This window comes from Lycorma delicatula, chromosome 10, assembly GCF_047948215.1.
Source record: "Lycorma delicatula isolate Av1 chromosome 10, ASM4794821v1, whole genome shotgun sequence".
In the NCBI taxonomy this organism is placed as follows: domain Eukaryota; kingdom Metazoa; phylum Arthropoda; class Insecta; order Hemiptera; family Fulgoridae; genus Lycorma; species Lycorma delicatula.
The window spans coordinates 59,327,032-59,343,033 of record NC_134464.1 but is presented as its reverse complement, the minus strand read 5'-3'; the positions used below and the strand labels follow the sequence as shown (position 1 = coordinate 59,343,033).

Here is a 16,002-nt window from a genome sequence, read left to right as displayed (position 1 = left end):
TGTTGTGTATAAATAAAAATTATTCTACGTTTTATGTCGTTATTTGTTTTACCCCTAATTTTTCTAATACACGTCTTCTTATCCCAAAATTTAAATTTTATAATACTACAGAAAATGCAAAAGGTCAAATTAATCGCCAAATAACCTTTAAATGTTGTTTCTCATTTATATCTTAATACACCGTTAATACAATTTTTGAACCGTAATATTTTTAACGAATTATTTTTTTATTTAAAATTTTATTGCTTTGAAGAAGAAATAGAATTTTTTTATTAATTTTTGTCCGTAAATATTTATTGATTTATTTTATCTGAATAATTAAATGTAAAATTTATATAATAGGACAACACAGACTGTTTACCGCTTTAGTCCACTAGTATAGTGGTTTTCTTATAAAATATTTCTTTTAAAGTATAAAATCAATTTTCTTTTCTTTTACCCATTAACTTATCGTGCATTGAAAACAGGACCGTGATGCTCTTTACAGTATATAATGTGTACTCTTGTCTAATAATTATTCAAATAAAGGCAATTTCTAATTCTTAAAAAAAGTTTTTTATTAGAATTGAAGAAGTTACACCCGGAAAAACTTAAATGGTCGCCAAAATATCATCCATAGCCGATTTGATTTTATTTATCTCTATTATGCCGTAACTAGTTCATACGCGTTCTTATATTAAATATATCGTGAATTTTTATTTCGGAACGGGTAAATCGTGATTAAAATTCTTCCGGTCTTGGTTTTTTCCATCTTTATGACTAATATAGGGTATTACCTATCTAGTAAAAATTTTAATATAGACCGTTTCGTTTATTATTACGTAAAAATTGCCTCGCATTCGTATTTTTTTCTTTACATTACTTTATTCTATACGCTGGAATGTTCTACTAATAATAACGAATCGGTAAGTAGGATAAGACGATGATGCCCCGTATAAACGAATTAGTTCAACAAATGAATAACTTTTTTACTGCAAAATATTTAATTAAAAAGTCTCGGTTTCTTGAGTCACGATAGCCTTCAGCGTTATCTCGTACTGAATAATTCTGAATTTTTGTGTTGACTCGCTTTTGTTTATAAACAAATGCGGTTTTAATTGTTTTGTCGCGTCGCGTTGTATTTGTATTGTCGATTATAAACTGTATTGCGCATTAAGTGTATCGAGATGATTACTTTTGTATATAAATTATATTCATTGCGGTTTATCGTCTAGCATAACTGTTTAATCGCTTCGCTTTTTCACCGAATAACGCGTCTGCGCTCTCGCATATATTCACTCATAATGCATCTCGGAATCTTATATTTTTGTTAATTTTCTCTGTATTTTACATATTTTAATCTATATTAAAATTGTGTATTTGTCTTTTCTCTTTGTTAAAATACAACTTCCTACTATTTATTTATATGTATCGAGAGGATAAAATCTGTTTATACAATAACGGAAACTGTCCCGTTATATTATATCTTTCAACTTACAAAAGTTTGCTGTTTTAATTACAGAAATTAGCAGTTTATTTGGTTTTTTCTTTTCGTATTAATGTACAATTCCACGAAACGTTTGTACGAATCGATTTTTAATGAATTTCCTCTGATGCTTCAGCTCATTTTGAAATCTGTAGAATTATTTTTAAATATTGAACCCTCCTGGTCATCGGATCGAACAGAATCATGAAATTTTGTTCTCAGCACCAGATCATCTGATTTCTATTATTTGTGATTCTATTTTTAGGAACTCGTGTAATCTGTCTGTTAACGACTTAAGGAGAATAATCGAAGAAAAGATACCTTAAAACGAAAATTTGAATTTTTTCCACAATGTTTTCATGTCATATGAAGTAATAGTATTAATTTGTAACCGGTGATAAATATTAATTTTATTAGTCATTCTTATCTCTATATCTTTATTATTTATGAAGAAATCTTAACTTATTGTATCGCTATTGATAATTACTTTGCTGTAAAATCTTTTCCTGCTCTCAAAGGTCACCGTCTTGCTTGTATGTGATAAAAAAAAGGCTAATTTTTTGTTCAAACAAGATTTCAGCGTAATTGGATTGTAAATGAAATACCTCAAGTCATCAGAGACATTGACCCTTATCACAGGACCCTTATATAAAACAGTAATTTAAAATTAAATTTATTTTGAAGCTTGGTGTGTGTGTGTGTGTGTGTGTGTGTACTGGAATAATAATTTTAAGAAAACAAAACATATTTAATTATATATAATGATGTGTTATGTCAATGATTGTATTTATTGATAACTGTTGTAAAATTATCAAATAATTCTCTAGGTCATACTTTTTATGAACATAATTGTATTATATATATATATATTTAATTAGAACTGTTTAATTAAGCCTTCATAATAAAATGGTTGATGTTTCTAACTATCCTTTTTTATTATTCAGGGGTATATTTGAGCTTGAAATATGTTTATTTGCGGGTGAGTTTGACCCTTTGACTTTTACACAAATTAAATAAATTTCTAAAAAATATTATTAATCTGTTAGTCAGTTAAGTAGCTATCTGTCATTAAGATAGTTTGAGTGATGGTACAGGATCCAGGTTCGGCTCAAAGTGAGGATAATTAACTATTTTTATCTGAAAATTAAAACTCTGTGACAAGTTTTGCTTGGTGTTTTGAGTGCCAAATAGTGATTTTTATCCTATTAGAGTCTTGTTATTAAAAAGTAAAAAAACAACAAAATTTTTTTAGAATATTCTTTAATAAGTAGAGTAGCTTTGTCGAATGACATATTTCAAAAAGTGAAATTTATTTTTTATTTCTGTAACTGTACTAATGATTAATTTTTAATTTCAGCGCCTCCCCGTCTTCAAGCTTTGCAGAGAACAAGAGAAGCAGGGGGGAGTGGAGCTTCAATACGTGCCTATACTTTACATCTGGCTGCCGACAAAAGTACAACATTTGCGCAGAACATAGATAAATTCATCGCGTGCACTAAAGAATCGCCTGAAACAAATCCTCAAATTGTCATGCGTAACATGCGACAGTTCATGTCCGGCATGAAGAATTATCTTGTTAAACACGGGGAACGAGAATTTGAAAAAGAAGTTGAACGGGAAAGAGGAAAGGTAACAATTATTATTATTATATTTTTATAATGATATTTTTAAATAATTTATTTAAAGATACGTTGTTTTTTTTAAAGTGCCATTTTTTAAATTTCTGTTTACTTACTGAATTGAATTATAAAGTTACTTTAAGTTACCTCTGGCTACTCTACAAAGTAAAAATTGCTGAGAAGTATATTTGAAATTAATAAAATGAAATTATTAAAGCACAAACTTATTAGAAAAAATAAAACGCTTTGTTTAATTTTTAAATACAGTTTCTTTTTTTTATAATTTACAGTATCTTTAATTTTCTGTTATTAGTTTTGTGTAATGACACTGGGTTTTTCTTTAATTATTATTACATACTAGCAGAGTTTAAATGTTTTTACAGAAAATTATATAAGAAGCTTCTTAATTTTTTAAATTTTTATTTATGTTTATTAATATTAACCTTTTAACAACTGGATTTTATATATTTAGGAATTTGATTTGTTGATTATTTTACACTTCTATAGTTTTCTATCTTTTGTATTTATTTAATAATAGTTTGGTTATTTCAGTTGCTTTTATCAATACTAAAATGAGTATCCTTTAAAACTGAGTTGTGGCTTTAATAAGAAACATTACCCAAACAGTCAACTGTAATGATAGAATTTCCTACCCGTTACAAAATATTGATTAACTTTTTGAATAAATACTACTCTATGCAATAAATATACATAAATGCAGTATTTTACAAGAATCCAACCTGAATACGTTAAACAACAATGATTCATATAATTTTTTTTAATATTGTTTAATGTTAACTTAACATTTTAATATGCTAAAAATTGTTTAATATGTTTTTTCAAGTATTTTCCTTAAAGAATTGTGGAGGTCATGACCAGTTCATGTAACTATCTAAGCTGTCTACTACCGTATAGGTAGCAGTAATACATTTAAATGATAAAGAATTTATGTTAAATGCAAATGAAATTTTCAATGGTGGAAAGAGGAATTTGATCTAGAAATAATTCATGTGATGGTGATCTTAGTGCAATATTATATTATGACAGGTTGTCACCCAGAAAACTGAAAATTACCTTCCGAGTTGTTTTTTTCCCTCCTAGAGAAAATGAAGGTTTATCACTGTCTTTGAGTAAAACAAAAGATGACAACTTGCAAGATCAAAGGTAGTAGTTTAGAGCAGATTAGTCACTACAAGTATCTTGGTCATAATTTGCCCTATAAAGAAGATTTTAATATAATTAAAAAACTAGCAATGTTTATTTTTATATCTAGGAAATTCATAGAACACTGAAGAATTACAGATGGTAAAACACCCTATTAAAACTCTATTAAGAATAGTGCTGTTTTGACCTCATTGTATGGGTCTGAAACTGGGGTAAAGAAAAAGAAGGTAAGTGAAAGAATTGTGCAAACAGCTAAAGTTTCTGAAGTCGTTAAAATGTTATAGACTAGGCTGTTTAGGAAATGAAGAAATAAGAAGCAACTTTGAATGATAAAATAACTGAGTACCAAGTGAAGTGAAGTAATTAGTTAGGTAGAATGTTAGAACTAGAATATCGATCCAAATATGGTGGTATTGAATTTACCAAATGGATGTAGGACCCTTGGAAGACCAAAAATAGTGGGTGCAGTATTATCTAGTTCTTGAAGAGAAGAAAAAACTTTAAGCTTAATATAAATTATATCATTTACTAATTCTGATTAATAATTAATTATTATTAATTACATTACAGCATGATTAGGAAAATAACGATTTTATTATTTTTTTTGTTTAGTAATTTAATACTATTTTTATAAAATAGTTCTTACTCTATGATTTTTTTTTTTCTGTTTTCAGTTAAGGGCAAATGAATTCCTCAATTTAGATGCCATATTAGAAGGTGTAATGCATAAATTGGTCGTAAGACCGTTAAAAGAACACTTATATAAATTGTTCGTCGATGAGTTTACAGACAATGGCGCAATTCAATTGTTAGCCGACAACATACAGTATGCTAGAACTAAACCTTTACATGAGTTGGGTATTAGGCCAAAGATTGTACCACCGTCCGAACAAGATTTAGCAACTATTTGCCATTATTTACAAAGACTGCAAGAAGTTGATTCTCCTCTTGAAAAATTAGAACATTTATTGGCCGCTATATCTGCGATATTCAATTCTGTAAGTTTAATATCTTTCAGTTTAATTTTTCTTGTTTCTTATTTAATGTTGCATATTTGTACAGTCATGATAGCGACTGGAACTCTAGTTAACTTTAATGCTAATAATTTTACATCAGACCTTGTAATCCAAAAGTGACTGGTTCAACAAAAATTACAATTGTTATGAAATTTGTTTTTAATATAATGAAAGATTTCATTTTTTTTACCAAATAAATTAATTACAATATTAAAATAAATATTACCAGGCCCAATTAATTTTAAATATAATTTTATTTTATTATTAATAAAATCAAAAGTCTAAATTTGACAAAATGTGTTGTATTGTTTAACCCAAAATTTCTTGGTTATCCAGACTAGATATATGATACATTTTTTTTTACATTCATGAAAAAAGAAACTCTGGTTTAAAATAATGATTATTTTATATTTGTAACTAGGAGTGTTGTGAAAGCTAAATTGTTTTCATAATCTTGTATTAGAGAAATTAGCTCTTGCTTTTCTGTGCATGGTGATAATCCAGAGATGTAAATAACTGTAGGTAGGCTCCCTATATTGAATAACTGGATACTTTCAAAATATTATTTAAAACCAGTCAATCACTTGAAAAATAGTATTGTATTACCTCAGTTGTATATTAAGTGATTAATAATACTTAATCATATTGCTGAATGAATCATGTATGAGTAATGCATATATCATAAGATGAACTAGTTATTTGTCTGATTAAAATAGTTTGTTTTTTTCTATAACTGCCAGTCAATAGATTTTTGGAGTCATTTTGGGTAGATCCGGGTCTAATTCTCTTCTTTAATTATATTACATAAGTAACTGATTATTTTTAAAATTGGGTGAGGATATTGCCAGTTCATCATCTGTAATAGTGATAACATTTCTGGATTTTATTTGGAGATATCAAATCATAGTCAGGTGTTTAGCAAAAGAGAACAATTTTAAGCAGGAAAATTTGTTAATTTATTTACTGTCAGGTAAGCCTTAAATGATCCAATTTGGTGCTGTCAAAAACATATAGTGTGAATATTTGATTTCTATATTAATTTGCATTAAAATAAGTAAGTAAAAGCTAGAAAAAATGTATGAGTAGATACTGTACTAGATATTTAATGTTTTTACAATATTAATTATTAATTACGTATTGTTTTTAGGATTATTCATTTTCATGAATTATAATTGTAGTGTGTATGTTTAATAACTTAGTTTACAGACTTCTTGTTAATAATGTTTAATAAAAAAAAAATAAAAATTGTATTCCTTTTTTTATAGGTGAAGTCCAGTAATGCTGGTAGAGGAGTGACATTAGGTGCTGATGATTTCTTGCCGTTGTTTGTGTGGGTTCTTGTACAAAGCGGTATGGTTGCAGCTGAAATTGAAGCAGAATATATGTGGGGTTTATTACATCATTCATTATTATCTGGCGAAGGTGGTTATTATCTTACGACGTTATCGAGTGCTGTTAATGTATTAAAAACATTTAGAGAATGTTCTGAAGAAAGTCCTTCTGGAAATAACCTTAATGTAAGTTGTCTTAAATTTATTTTAATATTTATGAAATATAATAATTAAAATTAAGGTTATATAAATGAAATTAAGATGAATTATAGCCATATACATTGTAATTTTTTGTGCTGTTGGATTGTCAATATATCGAGTGAAGGTTGTGAAATAGAATTTACTGTACTGGGTGAGATCTATAATCCCAAGGTAGGGTAAATTTGATAAACGCTGAAAAATGATATGACTATCTTAAACAAGTGACTGCCAGCTAATTATTCTAAAGAAAACGTTTGGTGAGTATTTTAAAAGAATCTGAACAGTCTACTGGGAAGGAAATCCGCACAAGATAAAATTAAGTATAAATTTAAAAAAAAACCTGTCAATACACCAACTAAAGTCAAAAATTGTTGCTTTCTATAATCTTTTTTTTTGGATTTTGAACGGTTGTGAATAAAGCAATGACTGAAAAGTAGCATTGTTTAAAAAGAAAAATGTAATGCATGCACGGTATTACCTCAGTGAAGAGTAAAAATTAGAAGAAAATTTGTTTAAAGTTTTAAGAAGCTATCTTAAAAATGAATCAGTATTTTAAGTGCAAGTAACAGTTGTCTTTTAATCACACTCTTTTAAGTAAACATGAATATGGATCAATATTTGTGTATTTTTAAGGTAAATACTGATAAATAAAAGAAATGCTGAATAACAAAAGTTTACTAATTACTGATATTTAATCACCTCATTGCAAGTAATTAATAAAACAAGTTAAAATAATTTAAATTTTTATTCACATCACATATTAGTCAATTTACTTTGTACTTCATTAATTTTTTTGTTGAGTTTGGATTTAATTTTTGTTTATGGATATGAACATGACAATTTTTATTGGAGAAATTGGTTTTATACTATTCATAGTAAAATCATAGTTTAAACTTAATGTCATAAAACTCCAGAAACTATGAACAGAATACTGGTTAAATATGTATTGTGTATTTAATGAATGTTCTGTACCTTCCAGTAAACAATATGATGTATAATTACTTCTGAGTTGTCAGTTGTTGATAAGTTCTTTTGTTTTTAATAAAAGATAATATCTTTAAAAAAATATGTATTTTTGTTGTACTAAAGAAATTAAAAACTGACTCTTAACTTAAAATCATTATCAGTAGTACATAGAAGTCGTAAACAGTTTTTGAAGTTATATTTTCAGCCTTTTTGATGTTTTTTTTTTTTTTTAATGTTTGCAGTGGGGCTCTGGACCGCTTTCTGAATTCAGATCTGTATTAAAGATAGTTGTACCAGATGAAATGAACGGTTCAATAATAACAAAAACACTTCCTGTTAGGCCTAATATGACAACACGTGATGTCTGTAAAATAATCGCACATAAAGTACGGATAACAAATCCTCAAGATTATGGACTGTTTAAATTAGTTGATGGTGAAGGTATGTATTAATTAAAATTTTTATTATATATAATACTAGATTAATGTGTTAGTGTATTTCATAAGCTTTTTTAGTTATGTAACAAAAAGTAGTAGCAAAATTAATCGGTTCTTATAAGAATCATACATTTTATATCCTTTTTTTCCATCAGTCTTTTTAAGCTCAAAAATTAGTTCATTAAACATAATCATCTAGTGTAATTTAATTTAAATGATTTGTGTACAGTTTGGTATACAAAAAAATTATACATTGATTTTTTTTCTGTCAATTGTATTTTTGATTTTATTTATTTGATAATAATGGCAGACAGATCGAGATCATGAATTTGCAAGATGATATGATAACATATTTGATCGATAACTTGTATCGTTTTATATATGTTGTACTTATTAGATGTAGATTTTACTTTATTATTTTTTTTCTCCATCAATCGGAAGATAACTCTTATACGTTTATTTAGTTATTAAATAAGTCATAAAATTTATCGTAATGATTTTCTAACATGTTCTTCAATATTCTATTTCATATAATGCCACATGTATCATATTTAAGCTCTAGTGAAAAACAGAATGAGTGGCTGGTAAATCAGGATATATATTATGTGTTGAAATAGTAGGTCAAATAATTTGGAAAAAATTAAGAAAGAGAGTACACTATTTTTTCTTGTTTTCCTTAATTAAGATTTTATTTTGCTACATATAATTTATTTTGTATACCTTTTCTTTTTGAAGTTAACAACTTCAAAAAATGAGAATATTTCAATTAAACTGATGTATAAAATTTTTTGTTGTGTGATCAAACATTACCTTTTTATCATATAATAATTTCTAGGATTCCTGTTTAACTACGTTACCCTAGTAACATGAATATTTTTTTTTTTTAAACTTGTCTATATGGACAATTTTAGCCCCTTATTTGTTTGTTGGCTTCTTCATTAATTAATTTAGATTATAGCGTAATGATACATAGCCTGTAGCTATTCTGATATTCAAAGTATTTTCAAATGGAACTTGAAGGAAATTAGAAAATATGCATCATTGCAGCCTAATTATAAAAATCAGAATTAAAAATTTTGTGAAATAATTCACTTTTACCTCATATATGTGTATTTTTATGTGAAATCTTATGTTCAGAGTGTACCCTGTATGAATGTGAAATATGGGCATTGAAGAGTTAGGGAAACAAGAATGGAAGTTTAATTGAAACAGTTTAGCTTGAATAAGAAAGCTAACCAGTCAAGAAGTATCATGAAAGGAGGTTTAATTAAAAGAATGCTGGAAGAATTAATATAAGGTGCAAAACAGAGTAGTGGTAAAAAAAAGAAAAGTAAACTGCTGAGTTGTAGTTTCTATTCCTTTTCATGTTTTAATCGAGATGACCAGGCGTTTGCATTTCTTGTTAATGACTTTTTCCGTACAAGTAGATATTTTTTTTGTAGGTCTTATCCTTATTTTAAAATTAAAATTATGTTTATAAAACCTTACTAAAAAGTAAAATTAATACTTTTTCTATTCTTTAAATTTCAGTTTCCTGAAGTTTTGAAGTTTGATACCAGTCAAATTAAATTTCAGTAGTTGTTTCTTTTTATTTGATGTAGTACTCATTATTTCAGAATTTAAAAAAAGAATTCTAAAAGTATTATTTTTTTGCTTTTTAATCTATTGTTAGTTCATGAACTATTATTAAAATATTATCTTAGTAGATTTTATTATTGTTTTACCAAAAATTTTCCCTTTGTTTACGTTTATCACCATCCTGATCTGTATCTATTATTCAGCTAATTTGGTTAACCGGCATTGTTAGCTGTATATGGGTTTTATTATCAGAACTTCAAGACGTTTCAACTAATGTCTTTAATCAAATGTTTACTATATGTGCTTAATAAAGTGTAAGGCTGTTGTAACAATAATATTCTGTTTTACGTGTAGAATAATATTTTTATATTTTTTTCGTTTAATTTTACAGAAACATTATTAGGTGATGGTGAATGTCCTCAGGATGTAAAGGGAAGCGTAACAACAGTCGGCAAACATTGTATGTTCGCATATAAACGAATTGATGCTAAGATAGCGTGGCCTCGCACAACATCACCTGAATAATATATAAATATGTAATTAATATCACCTTTACTTCCTTGAAAAAAAAAATGTTATATAATAAATACAGTTCCTTGATTATTATTATTATTTTCTTTTTTAAATTTATTGTTAAAAAAAGATTAATACTGTAGAAATAAAAACAGTCCTTTTGCAAGGTTTTATCTATGAATTTAGATAAAAATTATTTGTGTAATATATTTTCTATATGAAAAACATAAATGTGTATATACATTTTTTTTTTTTTTTAAAGTTTATGTTTTGTGAAATATGAAAAAATGCCATAAAGGTCTAATTTTAATTACATATTTATCTATCTATGTTATTGACTAAATAGAAATAAAATTCAAGAAAAACTTATCGCATACTTTTAATAAAACAAAAAAGTTTGTGTATATGTTTTATTATCTTGATTTCATGAAATAATTTTTAAAAAATAGTTAATCAGATGAATATCATTTTGACACACCGTTTATTTTCACTCATTCCTATGTTTGATTAACACAGGAAGAAATTATTCAATTCTAAGACGATAAATTATTTTTATCGCTATGTATGCAAAATATTTTCAGATTTAAAGGTTAATTAATTAATAATAATATATTTTATAAAAAAAAAGAATGACATGCTTTTAACCACAGATAAATTAATTTCTAATGATTGTTACATAAAGATTATTTACTAAATTAAATATAAAATGGTGCAGCTAAATAAAAAGTATTAAAAAAGAAAAAAATATATGTTCTTTATTTATAGAGATATGATTTAAATATGTAACACTCGTTCTAAATATTTAATTACCACTTACAAAAATATACTTACCATAATCTGAGAATATTGTAAAATTAATACTTTCAACCGATTATAATAAAGAATACAGTGGTGGTTTCAGGATGTTTAAGTAATAGAAACTTTACTTGTCGGCTTAAATTCTTTCTTTTTAATTTTGTATATTAATTAGTTAAATTGCTGATTTTATAACAATTGTATTTTTCCAATATTATCTGTAAATTATTCATTGGTGAAAAGTTATTGTTAATATATGTACGTATATGTATATTTTCTCATAAATATTACAAATATGAATTGATTTGTTAAAATAACTCATTTTCAATTTAATTTTTTAGTATTTATAACATTTTTTAATTAATAGGAAAAAAAATTAATTTAATGATATCACTTATAATAAATTTTCTTTTATTATTTAAAAAAAAAAATTAATTTAAAATAAATGTTGAAAGTACATAAGGAATAAAGTGAATATACAGACATAAACAAAAAAAGAGAGGCCTTAATTGTAGTAGAGATAGTAAGTGATTTTTTTATTAAGTGTGTAGAAAAGTAAAAAAAAAAAATTAAGCAAAAATTTCAAGTTGCAGTAAAACTTAAAAAAAGACTATTCTAAATAATAATAATAAATAAAATATATATTATATAAAAAATATATATTTTCTTATGAAGAACAAATCTAAACTTATTTTCTGTTCATTATACTTTTTTGTATGTGTTATTTATTAACATTTTTAATATAAATAAATTGGCAATACTGTCTCCTATGCTACTTTACAACCCTTTTTCTAAAAGAAAACAATAAAAATAGATTGTATATTTTTACTAACAATATAATATTATAATGTAAGTTTAACGCTAGTCATATTTGTTATATATGTATAATTATATTTCTGTTCTGTAACACAATGGGGTGTTATGTATTATTATTATTTTTTTTTTTTTTTACTGAATTTATTTTGATTATTGTAAAATATAATTTTGAATAAAGAAATATCGTATAATATAATATTTCTATATTAATTTCGGTAATAATCTGTGTAATTAAACTTTTTTTTGTATTTTTTTTTTCTTTCTAAGTTAAGAAGCCATGTAACAATAAAAGGCTCAATGTTACTTTGGTTATTACACTCAAGTATTACTTATGTAAGTGTTGTATATGTATATAATAATTTGTATTCCTTTAAATTCAGTGCAAACTCTTCATTATACTTTAAAGTATTTGTATATATATATATATATAATTTTTTTTCTTTTTCAAAATTTTATTATAAGCTATCATATAAGAGACAGTCAATCAAAGCAAAAATAAATGTATTAGTTGGTAATAACAGGCAGGCAGTGTTGCTGTGGAAACAAGATCCACATGCATCATGTTGGTATGAATTTCTCTTGAACTGTCTATAAATTTTCATCAAAACAAATACTGCATACAAACTAATCCTTCTCTTTTTAGGTTCTCCATCCAAGATATTTCTCTTATTGTTTTAATTATAATTTCATATTTCTAAATTAGTCATTTTTATGTCGTTTCACTATTAATTACATCATTATAAAGTATATTTTATTTTCATAATTGTTATATATATATATTTGTCAATTTAAAAAAAAAAATAAAGTTTGCATTGTTTTTATGAGGATTTAGTTTTAATTTGTATGTACTAGTTCATTATATTTACATGTTTTGTAATTAATTATAAATTTGTATTAATTATTTATCATTTTGTATAAAATAAATTTAAACAAAAAAAATTATATTTACTAAACAATAATATTGTAAAAAAAAATATTTTTTATTATACATAGTTCACAGTTTTGTCTCAGTAATTATTAATGAATATTAATTATAATCATTACTAATTTTTAATTTTTATTACATATCTATAATTACTATACTGTACATCACCTTTTTTGAGTGTCACAAGTACTACATTTATATGTATTTTATAATTATTATAATTAATTATATGTATCGACAACAGTTATTGATAATTCCTCAATCATTATGTATTGTGACTTGTCTTTTTTCCATATAAAAATAAATCTGATATTCATAAAATATATTTACTTTTTTTTTTTAATTGTAATAAATAAAATGCTCTTCCTTTTAAGATATTGTTTTCTTCATCTTTATTATTATTTGTTTCATATTAGTCTTCGGCATTAAGAATTACATTGGGTTTGTAACTGTTTTCATTTTAGTCAAATATTCTTAGTTTATGGTAATATGTCTTTTGAATTTTTCACTACACAAGATGCTATTAAAAAATTCCTGATATTTGAATATTTGTATGTGAACAACTTGTAATGTAGCTGTATGATGCTAGATAGTGCAAACTGTTTTTCTTGACAGTTAATGTTCAGCTGAACGATGATGTGTTATGTGGATTTGTACTTTTGTTTTTTGTAACAGTGCATTTGTGACATTCCAGTTCTCTAGTAAAGTGTACGAGTTATTTTAAGGAGCAATGAATTTGCATTAAATTCTACCATAAACTAGCAACATTCAGTAAGTGATTAGATGTGCTTCAAGCTGAACACAGGGTGTGCAAGTGTGTTAAAAGTAGACAATGTTTGGTTGTTAATGGTGATAATAATATGCATTCTGGTCGTCATTTGATCAAAAAATCCTTAAAATATAGCAAAGGTGTGTGAAGTCATTCTGTAAAACTGAGACTTTTGTGAGATTCTCTAGGCCTGGTATATGGTTGCGCTTAAGGGATGTTTCAAAATCTTTTTAGTAGGTAATGAATACCTGATGAGAGGTGACTTCCAGAAATCTTTCTAGTCGTGGAAAAAAAGGTAGGATCATGCTAACCACGTAAAAGGAGACTAGACTATTTTGAGAGGGATGGAGGCCGATAATTTTTAAGATAACTTATTTTTCTTTTATAAGCTGATTTCAGGAACTTTTGAGTAGTACTTTGTATTTTATTATGAATTGAAAAATAAATTAGAAATATTAATATCAGTAATAAAATCAACTTCTTAAAACAAAATCATTAAAATATACCTTAAAAAGCGACTAGTAATTGATTTTAAACATTTATTCCATTTTCATCCAAATTTTCAATGTAGAATATGGATAATAATGGCTATTTGTTTCTAAGTGTAGAAAAACAATCTATTTTTCTAATGATCAGATTGCTTTTTTTTTCAAATCAGATGATTCTCTTCAGTTACTGGCAAGGTTTTGGGAATTTTTGTACATTTTCATTTATGAATATATATATATATATTCATTTATATATTATATAAATAGGATATATATATCTAAGTTAGTTTGTAAAAGTAGTTTATTTGTTTTTTATCATGTTCTTCTTGCACATATTTGTACATGTCTTCTGCTGATGCAAGTTTCTTACATTACTGTTTATGGTATTATTTTAAGTTTGTGTGTGTGTAAATATATATATATATATTTATTTATTTAATAGTACATGAAATATAAACCTCCAAAATACAGTAATTAGATAAGTTACCATATTAATTTCCAAGAATCAATTTTTGTGGGATCTTGCATCTTCAGTTTGTATTGAATTCTACAATTAAAAATTTATTTTAGATTGTTCTCTGATGTAAAAACTTTGAATACTATTTTGCTGTCCAATGCTAGAGTGATGTAATCTTTAAAACGTAGTATTTTCCTTTGTTCTGCTTTCATTATTGTCAAGTATTAGATGGTAATTTTATTGTGATTTAATTTTTTTTGAACATGATCTAGTGGTTCATCATTTTAAATTTTTTTATATTTATAAATGTAATATTTTTCAAGTATACTCATTTTTTTCATTACTTCTAAAATCTCTCTTTGTATTCTAATGGTCAGCTACAGTAGATGTACCTCTTTTTTGTAAGCTGTGTAATGTTTGGTAAATATTTTTTTAAATGATTATTGGTTTTACCAATATAAATATTATTACATTCGTTGCACTTAATTAATTTTGTATGTTCCTCTTAATTCCTCTCTATTGTTTTTATTTTTTAAATATTTTATAATGTTAATAAAAGTTAATATTACATGAAATATTAACATAGTAATTAGATAAGTTAAATTTACCATATTAATTTCCAAGAAGTTTACTTTAATGTAATTATAGAATTAAATAACAGTTGAAACGTGGGATCTGTGAAAATCGATTCTTAGAATTAATATGGTAAGTTTAACTGTATTAATATAACTGTTTAATATGTATTAACTGTATTTTGGTGATTAAAATTTCATTTAATATTATGTTAACGAATTATTAGAATTTTCAAAAAAAAAAAAAATATATATATATATATACCGCTAGTAAACGACATCAATAAAGCTAAATTATTATAAATATTAAAACTTAAAAACATTGCAAATAAAATTACCTCAAAATATCATTCGAAAAGACAGAAATTATGCCCAAACCTAGATCAGACATCAAACCTTGATCCAAATAAGAAGAACCAAACTAGCTTACCTCTGTGGCGCAAATGGTAGCATCTTGCCCTTTCATCTGGAGGTCCCAGATTCAATTCCCTGTCAGGCATGGCATTTTTACACACTACTTGTACTGGAGGTTAAAAAAAATTGTATATATATATATATATAAAGCTAAAGGTCAAAAATTAACCTGGTATATTACAATAAAAAATGCCTGTCGATAAATGCAAAAATAAGACGCTACAATACAGTTATTAAATCAGAAGCCATTTATGCAGCAGAAACACTTCCACTTGAACGAAATCAAAGACAGATAGACTCCAGAAAATCAAAAGAAGAATTGCAAGAACCTGCATCGATACAAAGTACCAGAAAGACAGGCAGTGATGGATCGTGCCAAATAAAGTTGTGTACAAAGAGTTAGAACCCATCGCTGATACCACGCGTAAGAGGAAACTAGGATTCTTTGGACAAATCATAAGGATGCAAGATTCAAG

General features: G+C 25.7%; 1 protein-coding gene across 8 annotated transcripts in view; it reads left to right on the top strand.

Moving 5' to 3' along the window:
* The window catches only part of LOC142331610 (protein sprint-like), a 747,263-nt gene extending 734,113 nt beyond the window's left edge, over nucleotides 1-13,150 (top strand). For 5 of the 8 annotated variants that reach the window (XM_075377633.1, XM_075377634.1, XM_075377632.1 and 2 more), the window contains 5 exons: nucleotides 2,823-3,094; nucleotides 4,923-5,246; nucleotides 6,530-6,781; nucleotides 8,005-8,203; nucleotides 10,169-13,150. In XM_075377633.1, the coding sequence (XP_075233748.1) occupies nucleotides 2,823-3,094; nucleotides 4,923-5,246; nucleotides 6,530-6,781; nucleotides 8,005-8,203; nucleotides 10,169-10,302 (1,181 nt within the window). In that variant the 3' untranslated portion in view covers nucleotides 10,303-13,150. The remainder of the gene's footprint in view (nucleotides 1-2,822; nucleotides 3,095-4,922; nucleotides 5,247-6,529; nucleotides 6,782-8,004; nucleotides 8,204-10,168) is intronic. The other 3 variants (XM_075377639.1, XM_075377638.1, XM_075377637.1) reach the window with 2 other exon arrangements.
* The last annotated feature ends 2,852 nt before the right edge of the window (nucleotides 13,151-16,002 follow it).